Raw genomic sequence first — 15,857 nt, forward strand, 5'->3', positions numbered from 1 at the left:
CAGTTTTTAGGTATATAAAGAAAAGAATGTATATATTTACATATCAGCAAATGTTTTGCAATCAGCGAATTCAGTCTACATTAATTAATCGGTGGGTAATATGTCAAAAATATAGGCGACTTAGAAGGAAAACGGTAGCTTGAGAAAGTTATGACGTGTTTTCTTTCAATTTCTTATTTGCGTCATTGTTATCTCAGCAAGGAGCCGTAAATCTGTCAGTAAGCGCCGATCCCGGGAGATGGCCAAGTTTCTGCTGGGATGATGCACACAATGCAAACATATCGACCGAGGATGAAAAGAAACAAATGACAGTGAGCACACAGCGATAAGTGAAAAACAAAAAGGTTATAATAGAAAGCGCTGTGATCACAGCTGTTCGGGGAAGGAAGCGCGCGCCACTGTCAGTCCAGGAATGACAGAGGAGAGAAGCGTGGGCGGGAGTAAGAGAGGGAGGGATCCAGACCTGTAACGAAAGTCAGCCTTAAACCTGAGCTCGGTGGCATTTTTCTCCTGCCTGCCGGTGAGTGTGAACCTCAGGCCTGGGTGGTCGAAGCGGGTCCTCTTTAAATGAAAACAAGGCGTCGGTAAGTTTATTTTTTATAAACTTTTTTTTGTATCCGTGTTTTGTTTGGTAAGTTAAAGTGATGTTTGATGATATGCTATTTTTAGCGTGCGCCATAGGGAAATTCCTCCATCCACTGGCAGCCCAACTGGTTTATTAAATAACTAGTTATTAAGTTTTAAGCGGTGAGTTAATCAATAATCCCGGTTAATCAAAGCCCCCTGAAGAAAGTCATGGCAGTGAATGTAGTTGTTTGTTTCTGGGGACTAGAATAGTTGTAGAAGTGGTGTGGAATGACTGAACTTTCTTATGTTTATGTGTCTTGTGATTTTTTTTATGTGCTCCTAATTTGAGCATATAACAGATAACATATATTTTTTTAATGTATCCGATTTATAAAGTGTGGTCACACCATAGCAACAGGTACTTATACCACATTTAAGCACTGTCAAAAAATGACATGTTACCAAATTAAATTTGGGGGTGATATGAGGGGACCTTGAGATCTCAGATCATATCAAAGAGTGGAATTCAACAGATATAAAATAGCCTACCACACTGTGGCAACTGCAGAGCAGGTAAACAAGTTCAGCACATTTTGGGGACTTTCCTAAAATTTATTAGACTTGTGCAAGCGGACTATTTGTTTTAAAGGTGGTGACTGCGGCTCAGGAAGCAGAGCAGGTCATCCACTTATTGGAAGGTCACTGGTTTAATCCTGGGTACCTTGAGTCTGCATGCTTGCATGAATGTCAGAGTAACTCAGTGACTGAGGCTTACAGATCAAAGTGCTTTGAGTGTTCAGTTAGATTAGAAGTAGCAAACCCAGGTCATTTTGGCATGTTCCATGAATAATTTTTGGCTTTGGCTTTTCATTGTTATCCACCTTGTTACTGTTTACCATGCAATCTGCAACTTCCACTTACTATTTCAACATTTAAATATTTCCAGATTCAGCCATGGAGTGCATCAAAAACTGCTGCAAGAACTTCATGAAGAAGAACGAGCAGGAGCGGGAGACCCAAGGTAAGCTGCCGTCCTGCACAGATGTGTATCAGACAGGTTTCAACAGACCTACTTGTGTCTCACTGAATAATATCTTCTGTTTTAAAGTGATTGCACTGAAGATGCCCCCTAACACAGCAGCAGCCCCAGGACCAAATGTATCTGAAGATTACTTACTTTCCAAGATGCCCCCAGACGGCAGAGAGGTTCCCTTTGTTGTGCCGACCTATGTCCAACCAAGCTACCCTAATTTACAGGCTGAGCCACAGAGTACGTACTTGTATCAGTTAGTACATTTTAAGTCTTAAGGTGTGTATATGATTTAAAGAATCAAACAGTGATGATCCAAATGAGTTATAGTGTGTGAGAGGATAGTGATGACTTATAGGATGGGCTGGTAAATAATGATACTTCCAGTAATGAGACTGAACTGTTGGTTTCGGTTCTGCTTCATATCAATATTTAAATATGTGCAGTCTGCCTTAAGAGTTATCCTAAAAGCAAAACATATAAATTAACAGACAAATTATAAAATAAAAACTGCTGTTTGTACCTGTTTTATTTGACTGGCTGTACTAGAATGTGAGTTAACAAAAATGACTTTTGCTGGTGATTGTTTGCCAAATCTGGCTCATTTGGGCTGAATTCCTTCTAAATGAAGCCGAATTTCTGCTCAACTCAGCCCACGTCTACACTCAGATTCCAGGGAATATCACAACAAAACGTATGACTACGCTGACTTGGAAGTTTACACCTGGGGTATAATCAACTAGTGCAGGATCCTACTGCCAAAAGTGGAAACATTTACTTTTAATTTTAATTCACTCTTAAATTCAACAAGAAGACCCACAAGACAGATAAGTGAAAGTTACATAACATTCCTCAACTCAGGGTTAGTTTGACGCAAAGGCTACGGCAAACAAACAGAATCTAAGCTGCAGTAAATCTATCTCAGGGGTTATTAAGATATTATCGGCTCTCTTCAATGCACTGAAGTGAAGGCACTTTGTTTCTTGATGAATAGCTATTCATACTTGTTAGAGATGCAGAGAACAATAATGTGCTTGAAGCATGATAACAACCAGCTGCGCTGTTTGCTTGCAGGTTCAGCCCGGTGCACATATGCAGCAAGGAAGGCAGAGCTGGTCAGCACCACTCCCTTCATCTACTACCCCGAGTCCTTCTTCCATCAGGGTCACATGGCAGAGCACATCTCCCCCGGCTCGAGCCGCCGAGACACAATGAAGAAGAGAAGCTTTGGTCCACAAAGCCCAGGTACCAAATACCAGAAAAAGTGGTATTTTGTTGTTTAATATGAAACACAACAGACTGAATACCTGTCCGAGGTGTACCCCATACCCACCTCTCGCCTAATGGCAGCTGGGACAGGCTCCAATTCCAACATGATCCTAAATTGGATAAGTGGAAGAAAACGGATGGATGAAAGGAATATGAAACAAGAATTTGGGCATGATTTAACTAAAATTGTGGTAAACATATTAAATAATGACAAAATTGGACATAGACACATGTTTCATCTTAGTACTGAGCAGTTTATTCAGTAGTTTACTGAGCTCTACCTGAACTCATCAACAGATTGCTGCAGAGTGAAGCATGAAAACCAGAATTATCTCAGGATTGAAACAGCTTCAAAACATCTTTTTATCTTTTTTCCCAGGTTGGAATATGAAGTTAGGTGGCCAGGAGCGACTGAGCAGCTCCATGTTTGATTTGTCCAACCCCCAGGGTCACATGCAGGTGAGACCGTCCTCTATCTAATCTGTATTCACACAGAATTCTCACCTTGTCTCAACCTAGACTAAATATAGTTTTTATAGTTTCCACTGTCCTCAGCAGCATAGTGGAGCATTGCAAACAAGGCTCAGAAGCTGGTATTTTGATTTAAGCAGCAAAGAGTGTAATGTGTACTGTGTAATGCAGCTACCTCTATATTTACCATACAGACATGAGATTGGTATGACTCCTGTCCCATAACACTTGGTAGAAAAAAGAAGTGAGAATACGTGTTCTGAGATTAGTTAAGCCAAGTAGTAGTTATCAACTGATCTGACAATGAAATAAAGATGAAATCTTCTTTAGAGGATGTTTACAGTCGCGTTTAGTTATGTAACTGTGTAATTTATTTAGGTAGTAGACCTCATTTAAAGCACTCAGTTACCTTCAGTCTCAACTAATAATCTATGGCTAAGATAAGCCTATAATTTTGTTTTAAAATTACAACGATGAATTTGAAAGTCGTGATTCATTTTTGGGCTTATTCTTCCACTTTAGTAGCTATGATAAAATCTACTTCCACATGTGATTCAGCTCCAGCTGTTTTGATTGAACATACCTGTTGATTGCCTATGATAAAGTGGCCATTTATCAGTAATGCCAATTTAAAAAAAAGACCAGGTTGGGTTGGATTTCTTTGTTCAATAAAGGATGTGGTGTGACACACCTGTCATCAGCTCCTTGTTACTTTGCATAAATAGTTGACTGTCTCTTACAATCAATCTAGTCACTCCCTAAACCTAAATAAACATTACAAAACCTCATTCAGAGCCCACGGTGTGAAAAATGTCAGAGCAGTTTCTTCCTGGGAACTAACACAGATACATTTCTGTGCATTTCTTTTGGCTTGATGGCTCACTACGGCATCCATTGCATGCACAACTGCAGTTAAATTAGCATAGCTGTTTAGTTTGACACCATCATGAGCAAACAAAAGTTTTATAGGCAGAAAATCCAGAGGATACTGCAGGGCAATCACAGGGGAGCTACACACCACATCATACTATGTTTTTTCTCCATTTTACTCTAAATGGCACCACAATTTATAAAATGAACAACCTTCTTTGTAAAAGAAAACTTAAACTGATGAGCCAAAAAATGAACTTTTTAGAGGGTTTGAGCCCCTTTATGTGTGGTTTAAAACAAACACAGGATTTTATAAAAAGAACATCAAACAAGTCAAACATGGTGGCGGTAGTGTAATGCTTTGCTGCTTCAGGACCTGCTAAAGTTCATGTGGGTTATGTAATAGCACAATGATCTGAAAGTAAGTGCAGCAAGTCCACCTACGAATGTTAAAAAACACACACAAAAAAAGCAAAAAAAAAAAAAGGACTGACCTTGTCAAAATCTCAACTAAAATCAGATTGAGATGCTTTGGCCTGACCTTAAATGGGTCGTTCACACTCAAAAACTCCTCCACTTTGGCCTCTTTAAAGCAATTCAGGAAAGCAGAACGAGCCAAAATTCCTACACAATGATGCGAATGACTCATTTTGAATTATGACAAACACTTGGTTGCAGTTCTTGGTGCAAGGGTGGAACAACCAGTTATTGTTTTAGAAGCAATTACATTTCCACACAGGGCCAGGTAGGTTTGGATAGCTTTTTACCCCTAATAACTGAAATTGTATTCTTAAAATTTCTTTAATGATAAGTGTGACACATTTGCTAAGATGAAAAAAGGGGGTGTGGGATCAAGAAGGGGGAAACTGCAGAAAGTCTGGTCTCACACGTGTCGTCTGTTCTGTTTTCCTTGCAGCGGTTTGAGTCCCTCAGCAGTGCATCCTCCAAGATGAGCTCCATGACAAGCAGCCTGGGTAAACATCATACAAACAAACCTTTTTGTTCTAGCAGTTTCCCAATGTAAAAAGAAAAAGTGACTTTCAACCTTAGTTCCTGATATATAATGTTTCTGGCTTTTTCATACAGCCAAGCAAATCATTTTTGGGACAAAGGCACAGTTTTTGAAATTAAACAATCAAGATGTGACTGAAGTGGAGACTTTTAAGGGGTTTAATCAAAATGTAGCATTTACTGTTTAGGAATTTTCAGAGGTTCAAAAGTAGCTGGAAAAACAATTATAATCCCAAATATAAGGATTGTTTTTAATATCACAATTAAAATAATTGCTTGAAATTTAGAACTCATGGACATCACCAATTTCTGTGTTTCCTCCCTTGAGATGCTCCTCTCACCCTTTAGTGCAGCAATCTTGAGTTACTGTGTGTTTGTAAATCTTTCTGCCTTGAGTTTTGAGTTTAACAATTGAAAAGCATCATCTTTAAAATCTTTAAAACATCATATTATACAGTACATAAACTCGTATTTAAATGCTAACGCCACATCCTGCTGTCTGTTTCCAAATGTTGCAGAGTCTGTCACCTTGTCTGGGGATGAGCGCGAGTTGGGGAAGGTGTGTGTCCGGCTGAACTATCAGGAGGCTCTGGAGCAGGTGTGGATCACCCTGGTTCAGGTAAGGTTACATGCAGTATGGAGGAGGGGGATTCAGGGACAAAAAGCCCTATTGTGGTCACTGGTAGCATTTCTCAATGGACCCTCTGTGCGTCCAGAATACAGCTCTCCTTTAGCTCCTCTGAATGCTCTATTAACTCCGGCTCAGACACTCAGAAGGAAAAGTTCCTCTAAGGGAACTGAACTGTCCTGACTGACGTTACAATAGTTCCAACATCGTCTAAGGAAGTGTATGTTTATTCAGAAATCAAAACCCTACACTAAATAAACTTCTACTGCAGATATGTACTCTAACTCCACAAGGTGTACTCTTCTGCCAGCTTTGATTTGGGATTTGTTTTTGGTTTGGGTTTGTTTTTTATCCTAAGGTCACATTAGTGGCACTTGATCTTGCCACTAATGTCTGGCCTGATGACTTTCTTAGAACAAAACCTGAACTGTTTTTTTTTTTTCTTCATCTTTTGTTCCAAGTAGAGCACCGTGGATAAAACCTTTGTTGTTTCTACACACAGACTGAACCACATCTTCTTTTTTTAACAGTGCTCAGACCTCAACCTTCATCCGGATGGAGGGGAGCAGCTAATGATTGGTTTCAAATCAATCATTACCACCCCCAAACCCATACAGTTCAAGAGTTCAGTTAGAGAGTACTGTCAGGTATTGATGCTGTTTATATTTATTAAGTATTTATAGGCCCTTAAACCGCTATTGCAGAACTGCCTAGTCTCTACTTTAACCTTTCTTTGCTTTCAGGATGTGACCTTCATGGAGACCTTTGTGTTTGCGCTGCATCTCCAGCTGTTGCGCTGCAGTGCCCTGGTGCTGCGACTGCAGACACACAACCCCAAAAAACGTACGGTGGCAGAGTGTGTCCTTTCCCTGCGACACCTCGGTTCTCAGGAGACGGAGCACTGGCTTGAACTCAACCCTCCGTCTAAATCTTCGGTAGGAGTTCACTACATTGTTCATTAGGTGGGCCTGTAGCGCTGAAGCTTGGTTTACAGAGTCTGTTTGCTGTTTCCATGATGCTTTCCATCACTGATGTGTTAAATAGTAATACAGGACAATGAAAGACGTATACAGAGAGAGAAAGTTGTTATTCTGTATCTATCTCTGCCAATCTTGTTGCTGTTTTAGGGCAATGTTGCATCAGTACTTTGCATGAATTCTGCAGCTGTTTTTACTTTTATGTTAGCTCTAAGTTTTAGATAAGATTGTAACTTATTTGAAAGCAAAGAATAAGAAAAGTGTTAACTACCATGTATGTGATTTGTACCTGGCCACAACTTTCCAACTCCTTTGGCCAAGAGCAAAAACTCTGTGTGGGAATTCCCTGGATTTTTACTACCTATTCTTCACCATTTCCTGTGTTGGCTGCTTTCCTTTGTCACTTCTTTTTAAAAGTATAGAAAATAAGGAGAAAGTGCTATAGGTGCCTCATAAAACTGTCCCCATGATGCATGGTAGTCCACTGACACACACTATCCTCTTGGCCCGAACAGAAAAATATTAATGCTGTGGCTGAATTTGTTGCATAATCACAGGAAAAACAGAAATGGAATTCATTTTTCAGGGAATAAGGAAACAGGCTTTAACAATAAGAGAGTAAAAAGCAGAAAGCATGTCCTGGAAATGTGAGACATGGAAAGTAGGTCAGACCTTAAACCACTTTACCAGTGCAGAGTGGTTTTGTTGATAAATGGATTTATGTCTGGCCAGTGATGGTAAAATACAAACTGTCTGTATAGTTGGAAAATCAGAGGGTGACTCATCATTAGATTTCAGAGGGACAAATTGATTCACTTGGTTATTTTACCCATCTGCTAGACACAAAAGAGCAAAATTGTCCAAATCACTGTCATTCAGAGGGGGGGCTCTTAAGGCTGAAGACAGCTGAACCCAATGAAGAAAAAAAGTAGACTTATTAAGTGGGAAAACTGGTTTGCAGCATGTTTAGGAGTTCTGAGAGCCCATAGTTAGGCCCATAAGTTTTTGGACACTGAAATGTGCTTTGTAGTTTTGCCTCTGTACACCACTGCAGTGGATTTGATCTTAAACAATCAATATGTGATTGAACTGCAGATTTTTAGCTTCAGTTCAAGGGGTTTGGTAAAAGAATTGCATCATCTGTTTAGGAATTACAGCAATTTTTATATAGTCCCCTTCTGCCTACTGATCAAAAATGGACTATTAAGGAGTTTCTTGGTGAGGTAAGGTCTGTCCCTTTATTTTTCTGCAAACCAAAACCTGTCAGAGAGATAACAAGGACTTTAAGAGTGGGCAAGTCACCCATCCATCCATCCATCCATCCATCCATCCATCCATCCATCCATCCATCCATCTTCATCCGCTTTATCTGGGGCCGGGTCGCGGGGGCAGCAGCCTAAGCAGAGAAGCCCAGACCTCCCTCTCCCCAGCCACCTCCTCTAGCTTATCCGGGGGAACACCAAGGTGTTCCCAGGCCTGCCGAGAGATATAATCTCTCCAGCGTGTCCTGGGTCTGCCCCGGGGCCTCCTCCCGGTGGAGTGGGCAAGTCAACAAGAAGAAATAAACTGGCCAGCAAAATAACACCAAAGGGCCTGAAAGCCTGGTTGACCTCATATCTTTATTTAAGAAAAACACATCTTCACAACATCTAACAACGCTAAGAACACACTCAAAGAAGTAGGTTTTATCATTGTTGGGTGTTCATAGCAGGCTGCAAACTACTGGATACACTCAAGAACAGGAAGGTCAGAAAACACCTAATAGAGCCAGCAAAGATCTGGGGAAAAGTCTTAGGACAGAAGAAATTTCTTACCAAGATTAACTTTTCTTTAGCATTTCATGATCCAAAGCTCCCCTACCGCCCAGAATATCTGCCAAACATGGTGGAGGCAACATGGCACGGTGATGTATGGATGTATGAAACAGGGCTACTAGAGTTTATTGATGACGTGACTGCTTATAGAGGCAGAATGGTTACGGTTAGGATGAACTGTGAAGTGTACATGGCTGTGCTCTTTGATACAGCCAAATTCTGCAAAACTCATTGCACAGCACTTCATAGTACAAACAGATAATGACCTGACACATCCTGTAAAAGCACCCCAAGAAATGGGATGTTCTTCAATGGCCTAAGCAGTCCACTGACATCAGCCCAACATAGCAGTGTTTCCGTTACTGAAGACAAAACTGAAGGCAGAAAGATCCACAAATAATCAGCAGCTAAAGATGGCTCCAGTAAAAGCCTGGTGGAGCATCTTTAAGAGGAAATGCAGCCTCTGGTTTCTAGATTTCAGGCACACATTGACTGCAAAGACTTCTCAACCAAGTATTTAAAACATCCCTTGTATTTCAGATTATTCAGCTTGTCCAGTTACTCTCGAGCCTGTGAAAAGTAAAATAAAAAGGCTGTAATTACAGACTAGTTACTGAAATAGTTTTGTTGAACCCCTAAAGTCAAAGCGCAAAATCTGCACTTCATCTTGACTATTGTACAGAAAACAAATGACCAAAAATACTTCACTGTCCCAAAATATCTCATTGTCAAAACTGTATTAATGTCTAAAAGTTGTTAAGAGTGTTGGTGATAATGTAAACATGCTGACATGTTCCCACCTCATCATCTATAGACTATGAGTTTCATCTTATTAGAAGACTACCCTTCAGTCAACTTCGGTAGCACCAAACACAAAGTACAGCTGCTGCTGATGTGATGTCACTTCAGGATATTTGTAGGAGATGAAGCAAAATTGCACTTCATGTAGAAGAAATCAGGTCATTAGGGTTCATACTCCAGTACTACTCCAGACCATGAAGTAAGTTTTGTTCCAGGCTGGCATTGAGACTGGACTTGCTCTGCAAAGATGCCTGTGAAGCATGATGAGATTCAGTGCGCTGGTGTGGCACTCAGTGTTGACAATATGGTGGAGACGGCAGTGAAGGGGAAAAAACCACAACACTGAGTAATGAAAGAAAAGTAACCGTGTCAATCTCTTCTTTGTTTTTAGCTGTTCAACAGGAACCTGTATGGTGTCACTGCATCAGTTTTACAGCTGTTCTTTCAAACCAAACGCCTTATGAGCAACAGTGTTTAACTTGTTTTATTTATTTTGGATTATTAAATGACTCTACATAGCCTCCTTTGACAAACAGCCTTTATATTGTTTTAATTCTTTGAAATATGTCCTGTAACAAGAAAAAGCAGTAAAAGCACCTTGTAGTCTAAAACCTTGTTGATAAGACCAAAAGCATACTCTATACTGTAACTGTAGCCACTTTACCATTATTAAAGCTCAATCTGTTGAAGCTTTCATGTTATGAGTGCAACTAAAACATGCCCTGACAACCTGCACTGACTACTTTAAAGGCAGAACAGTGGTTAAAGGTCCAAATGTCCTAGGCTGGAGCCTCTAATTTACTAGAAAGCAGCTAATGGATTTTTACTTAATTATAAGGTGCAGAAATGTGATGTTCTTATTAGAGGACAGTGGCTCGCAAGAGGTTTATTATTTCTTTCTAAATGTTAGTAAATGTAAAAGCTCATTGACACCATTCTCTTACAGGTGTGCCACTCTGAGCTGCATCTTACTACGTGCTTTCAGCCGGTGAATGGACGCATCCAGGTCCAGGTCCTTGCTGCTCAAAACCTCCCAGTGTCCTCCTCACCGCTCACTCAAGGTACCTGTAAAATACACATCTGTATTTTTCAATATTTAACCCCTAAAATAAGTAGCTGTGTAGCTTTAATGGTAACTTGTCTTCTCTTGCACCTGTCCTCTGAAGCTTTTTTTGTCAAAGTGGAGATGACCCAGTTAGAGGAGGTGACCAAGAAGAAGACCCGAGTGCTCAAGGCCTCTGGAGGTCAGTGTCAGTGGGCTGAGACGTTTCACTTCCATCTGGCCACCTTAGACCACGCCTACTCACTCTCAGTGAAACTCTACAGTCGCAGCTCAGTCAGGAGGAAACAATATCTCGGACAGGTGAGTTTGTCAAGCACCAAAGATTTTACTTTTAGTTATGAGTCCCTTGGTGTATTTTATTAGCCTATTCTTTCATTACTTCTAATATAATGAATACAATTTCATCTATTTTAGCCTGAAAATCAAAATGTTTTTAAGTTATTTGCAACAAACTGAGGAGTTGCCTCCTTCTCTGCGTCTGTGGCAGATTCAGCTGGGACTCAATAGCCCTATTCCAGAGGCTGTGGAGCAGTGGAAGGACACAATGGCTCATCCAGAGAAAGTGGTGGCAGCGTGGCACAGGCTGAGTTCTTCCTAAACCTCTTCTCTCAGCTACTGACTTAGTGCTCTCGTGCTGCACATCTCGCTGTGCCTGCTTACTTTTCCAGTTGGCCAGCCACAGTCCTGTACGTTGACATAGTCAACTCTGATTGACCAGACTGTAAACTGCTGAACGTGCTCTCTGGGAAATTTCCACAGAGACAGTGCACGTATTCAGTGATCAGTTATAAATAAGGGTTTCGAACAAAATGTAGATGGTCGAAAGGTTATTTTTTGTGTGTGTGTTTACTGTAGACTAAATGAAGGATATTTCTTAAAAACAGTAGAGCATTTGCTAAATTAACAATTCAACTGCTTAGCATTTAGCTGTACTGTACATAAGCTGTTTTCTGCAAGTTGCATGACGTGGAAGTATCATGCTTTATGAGTCTGCTTCATTTCGCAAAGAAAGTTTACAAGCAGGAGAAAGGTGATAGGAAAACCATATTTACTTTAGTGGTTTCAGACTGTAAAGAAGATTCATCTAATAGTGTAAGGTTGGTGGTATTCTGTATTTTTAAAACCATAGAAAGTCTGCTATTCAGTCACTTATTAACTAAAGATCTTTTAAAATTCTTTTAAAAAAGCCAGAAATATTTAGTGTCATTTATATTTTTTAAAGCAAGCTGGCTAGCATGACGACAGCAGAATGAAATTTCATAGTTTTAGGCATAAAATGAAATATAAAATAATTATAAAACCTACAAAAATAGTATTTTTCTTCTGGTCCTGTGCAAAACTTTTGAGCCACTCATCATGTCTTTATATTTTGCTTCCATGGACTTACTTGTAATTTTAATAGGCTTTCAGACAGCCTTTCAAAGCTTTTCTTTGGACACTGGCTGCTTTTTATTCATTTTTAGTCAAGTTCTTGTACCTGACCAGTTTCAGAGGAGCTTTTTTTTTATTTTATTAGGCTCTAACAATGACATATGAATAAATCAGGCACCTAACTTGAGGAATGAACAAGTGTTTTGTAGAAAAAACAATTTTAAGTTGTATCTCTCGGCACTTTACTAAATATTTTTGGAGAAACAAAATGTACTTCCTTTAAAATTCCCTAAATGTGAGCTAGAAGGTTTTCCCTTACCATAATTGAACTTCACAGGGTGTCATGTTACTGGAGAAAACAGCGGCTTCTGTGTCAAACATTAGCTCTGTGCTTCTGATTTTTTTTATATATTGAATGTAAATAAAAAGTGTTGAATGTAAAAGTTTAGTGTAATAAAAAGTTCATATTGTTTGAAAATGTGAAGTGTGTTGATTGAAAAAACGGGTTTAAATACAAGTGGCACATATAAAAAAAAAACAGACTGGATTACAGCATGTACTGCACATTACACTCGTTACACACACTCTGCAGTACTTATGAGACAAGTCAACAACCATAAACCACTGTGCTACTATTGTCACTTTTTATTGAAGAAGCCTATGATTGAGAGATTGTCAAAGCAAACAGTAAGATAGTTATCCACAGTGTCCTCCCGGACAGGGACATCCTGTTTTTTCCCCCCGATTTCACTGTTATTGGAAAGTAATTTAATGCCACTGCTGTATATGGCCAATTTTATCCTTATCTCTAGAGTGACTACAGAAAGGAACAATTGTCGTTGGTGGAAAAAGGACAACAATTTCCTGTGGCACTGAAATTTTACTCCAAGCAAATGTGCCCAAAAAGAAAGAAAAATAAACAAATATGTGAATTTCTTTGAATTATTTAATAGCAAGAAATGCTAATTTGCATATGAAATAATCAGTAGCATTTTTGGCATGTGAATTGGTGCCATTTATCATCCCAAAGGGAACTCCTTTCTCTGTTTCAGAAAGCATGAGCTTGACCAGCGATGTGTTCTGTGTAACCAGCTGTGGTCACGCAAACACACACCCACCGAACAAAGAGTCTGTGAACCAAAAAAACAGCAAGTGTTTGTGCTTAAGTGTGTGTGACCAGGACAACCGGGCGCACCACGTGGGCTGACCTGCGTCAGAGCGTCTCACATCCTGGCGTGCCAAAACACATTGTCATTTTATGGAAAATAATGTTTGATTTATGGTTAATGTTACACAGAAGGAAATTCAGACGGACATTTCTTATCTGTTAAAAGGCTTAACGCTCGGCTTTTATCTTAGATAAGTATGTTTGAGTCTGACTTAAGTAAGGTGCTTGTGTCTGAAAAAGCAGGATTTGCTGTTATTGTGTCTTCTGTGTGCTTAACAGATTCCTTTGGCTGCTTGCCATCCCGAGTCCACAGCACATTCCCATTTTCTCATGAATGCATGCTTAACTGTGCAGGTTTTCTCACCTGGGAGACAGCAGAGAGGTTATAGGCGTGTAGAATCAAAGAGCAGAGCCTCTCTAAAATCCTGGTGCTTTTCATGAAGCTTTCCAGCAGCTGTAGCCAATCGGTGTCTGCTAGACTTCACTAACTGGGAGTCATTAAACTAAAGCTCTCCATTGTGTTTGTGCTCTTTAGATCATGTTAATTGAATTATGAGAATATGAGAATTTCATTCGATGTACAGGCTGTCCAAGAAATTTGTGCTCTAATTCTGGTCTTTTGTTAGTCTTTAAATTATCACTGAATAGCAGGTTATGTATAAGAGAGTGATCCTCCCCCCAAAAGCCTGAAAAGGCAGTAAAAGTTGTACCAGTTGGTCCAGAAGGTGACATATAGGGGTCCAGGGCATGCCCTACCTGGATATTTAGTGGAATCTGGAGGAACTTTGCTGTCTAAATTTTTAGGTTTATTTCCCAAAAATATTTGAATTTGAATTTATTTATTTAAAAGGGACAGTGCGGTTTAACATAGTCCAAGTACGAAACATGAAACTGATGTAACGCACATAAGTTTATAGCTATTGCTAATTTTCAACAATTGTCCCTTGTTGGGTTTACAATCAAAATAGGTACATTTTACAATAAAACATACATTTTCATAAAGCCAAATAACATCATAAATACAATTACAGTTAATAGACAATAATTTCAAATAAAATTAAAATCATTAGTTAAAATGACTACATCTCTGATTTCCCTTTAACCAAACTTTAACCTTCAATGCAAAGGATCTGATGTCTGTAATCAATATGATTTCGGTTGGAAGTGTGTTCCACAGATGGCAGGCCTTTATGGAAAAAGCTGACTGACCGAATGTAGATCTGCGATATAATATCTTGCAAGATATTATATATTATATATGTATATTATATATACAATTAAAGAGTTAACAGTCCACTGATTTTTTACAACACAATCTTAACATTCAGTCCTATTTGAAAATCAAGTCTCTGAGCTCTCTAGTTTTTCTCTTGCTGGTGCAGTTTTAACCTTGTTGGGCAGCTTTTTTTTGTTTACTGCCATCAGTAAAAATGATTTATTTGCTAGACATAAGCTCAGATACACACAATATAATAAATGAAATCCACCTTGGTGTCAGCTGTTTGATGCATTTCTTACTGAAAGCATTTTTCAGGTGCCTTCATCTTCTGCTGGAGCAATCGATCACATCCGTGCACCACCTGCACCATGCTGGGAAGTCTGGCTTTTGATTAAAGTCGCTCATTGGATTTACACTTCTGTGTTAATATTGCCATGGTTGTCACGGTACTGGGTCACAGACCCAGTGCTTTGTGTTTATTGGTGAACTGATAGTTCTGATTATTATTATGATTTTCTGCTTAGCTTACATCTTTAGTCCTTGGATTGTGGTTTCTGTTTTGTATCATCTCTGTGCTTCAGCTTCCTATGTTTCCGCATCTTAGTGTCAAGTCTGCATCTTGGTGCTTTGTCTCAGTTTCCTGTTTTACTTTGGTAGTCTTTGTCCCATGTTTATAAATTCAGTTCTGCTCCTCGTGTCTCGTCATGAGTGCATTATCCCAGCTGTTTCCCTCCTGTCTCCCATTCACTGATTACGCCAGTATGTATTTAAGCCCTGTTTTTTCCCCTGCCTGTTGTTGCGTCCTCTGCGTTACTTGTGTGTTCCTCAGTTGTCATGTTTTGTCAGGTTATGTCATGCCACGTAATGAACTCCCAGTTTAGATCATCCTTCCTAGTTTGAATTTTGGTTTTGTTTCTAGTGCCTATGTATTGTGTTTCTAGGTTTGTTTTCTGCCAGTGAATAAAAACTCCCACCTTTAAGTTAAATATTTCGTCTCCGAGTCCTGCACCTGAGTCCAACCATGGCCTACCACACAGCTCACCATGACAATAGGTATGTTTTAACCACAAATGCTCTGAAAACCTACAAGGTAATCTATGCAGTAACCTCACGTGCACTTCCATGGGAATGCAACTCCACATTGCATTGATGCAGCCCTCAGCTTCCCCACTTTGCATTTACAGTTTTTTAATTTTTATTTACTTTTCTCAGTGAGAGATTAATAATTCTTGCCTGATTATAAAGATTAACAGATGTCAGCAAATTCCTGGAAGGAGATTTTGTTTGTACAAATAACACATTCTGGAGTAAACCTGACAGAAAGGCAGACATGAAATGTAAAACTGAGATCAGCGGTGAAACATGACATGCTATTGGGATGCAAACTATAATGTGATATTTAGAATCCCTATATCATTTCCTAAATGCTTCCAATACAAACAAAGGGAGTAGAATTTTAAGAACTGCTTTAAAGATAAGGCTTTTTTTTTGAAAGAAGTCTTACAAAGATACTGGTGGCTGATGAATTTTCCCTAAGCTTTCTTGTACATGCACCTGTCACTGAGATTTGAATTAATTTGAAAATCTCGCCTTGTTCT

At 39.4% G+C, this 15,857-nt stretch overlaps 1 protein-coding gene across 1 annotated transcript; it reads left to right on the forward strand.

Moving 5' to 3' along the window:
* The first annotated feature begins 464 nt into the window (after positions 1-464).
* On the forward strand, positions 465-11,905 carry tc2n (tandem C2 domains, nuclear). The gene is made up of 12 exons (XM_005746524.1): positions 465-584; positions 1,514-1,588; positions 1,676-1,837; positions 2,672-2,842; positions 3,246-3,325; positions 5,124-5,181; positions 5,737-5,837; positions 6,377-6,493; positions 6,590-6,781; positions 10,385-10,499; positions 10,605-10,801; positions 10,989-11,905. Exons 2-12 carry the CDS (start codon positions 1,522-1,524, stop codon positions 11,097-11,099), a joined length of 1,371 nt encoding a protein of 456 aa, XP_005746581.1. The 5' UTR covers positions 465-584; positions 1,514-1,521; the 3' UTR covers positions 11,100-11,905.
* The last annotated feature ends 3,952 nt before the right edge of the window (positions 11,906-15,857 follow it).

This window comes from Pundamilia nyererei, unplaced genomic scaffold, assembly GCF_000239375.1.
Source record: "Pundamilia nyererei isolate P.nyererei 1_Seehausen unplaced genomic scaffold, PunNye1.0 scaffold00179, whole genome shotgun sequence".
Lineage (NCBI taxonomy): Eukaryota > Metazoa > Chordata > Actinopteri > Cichliformes > Cichlidae > Pundamilia > Pundamilia nyererei.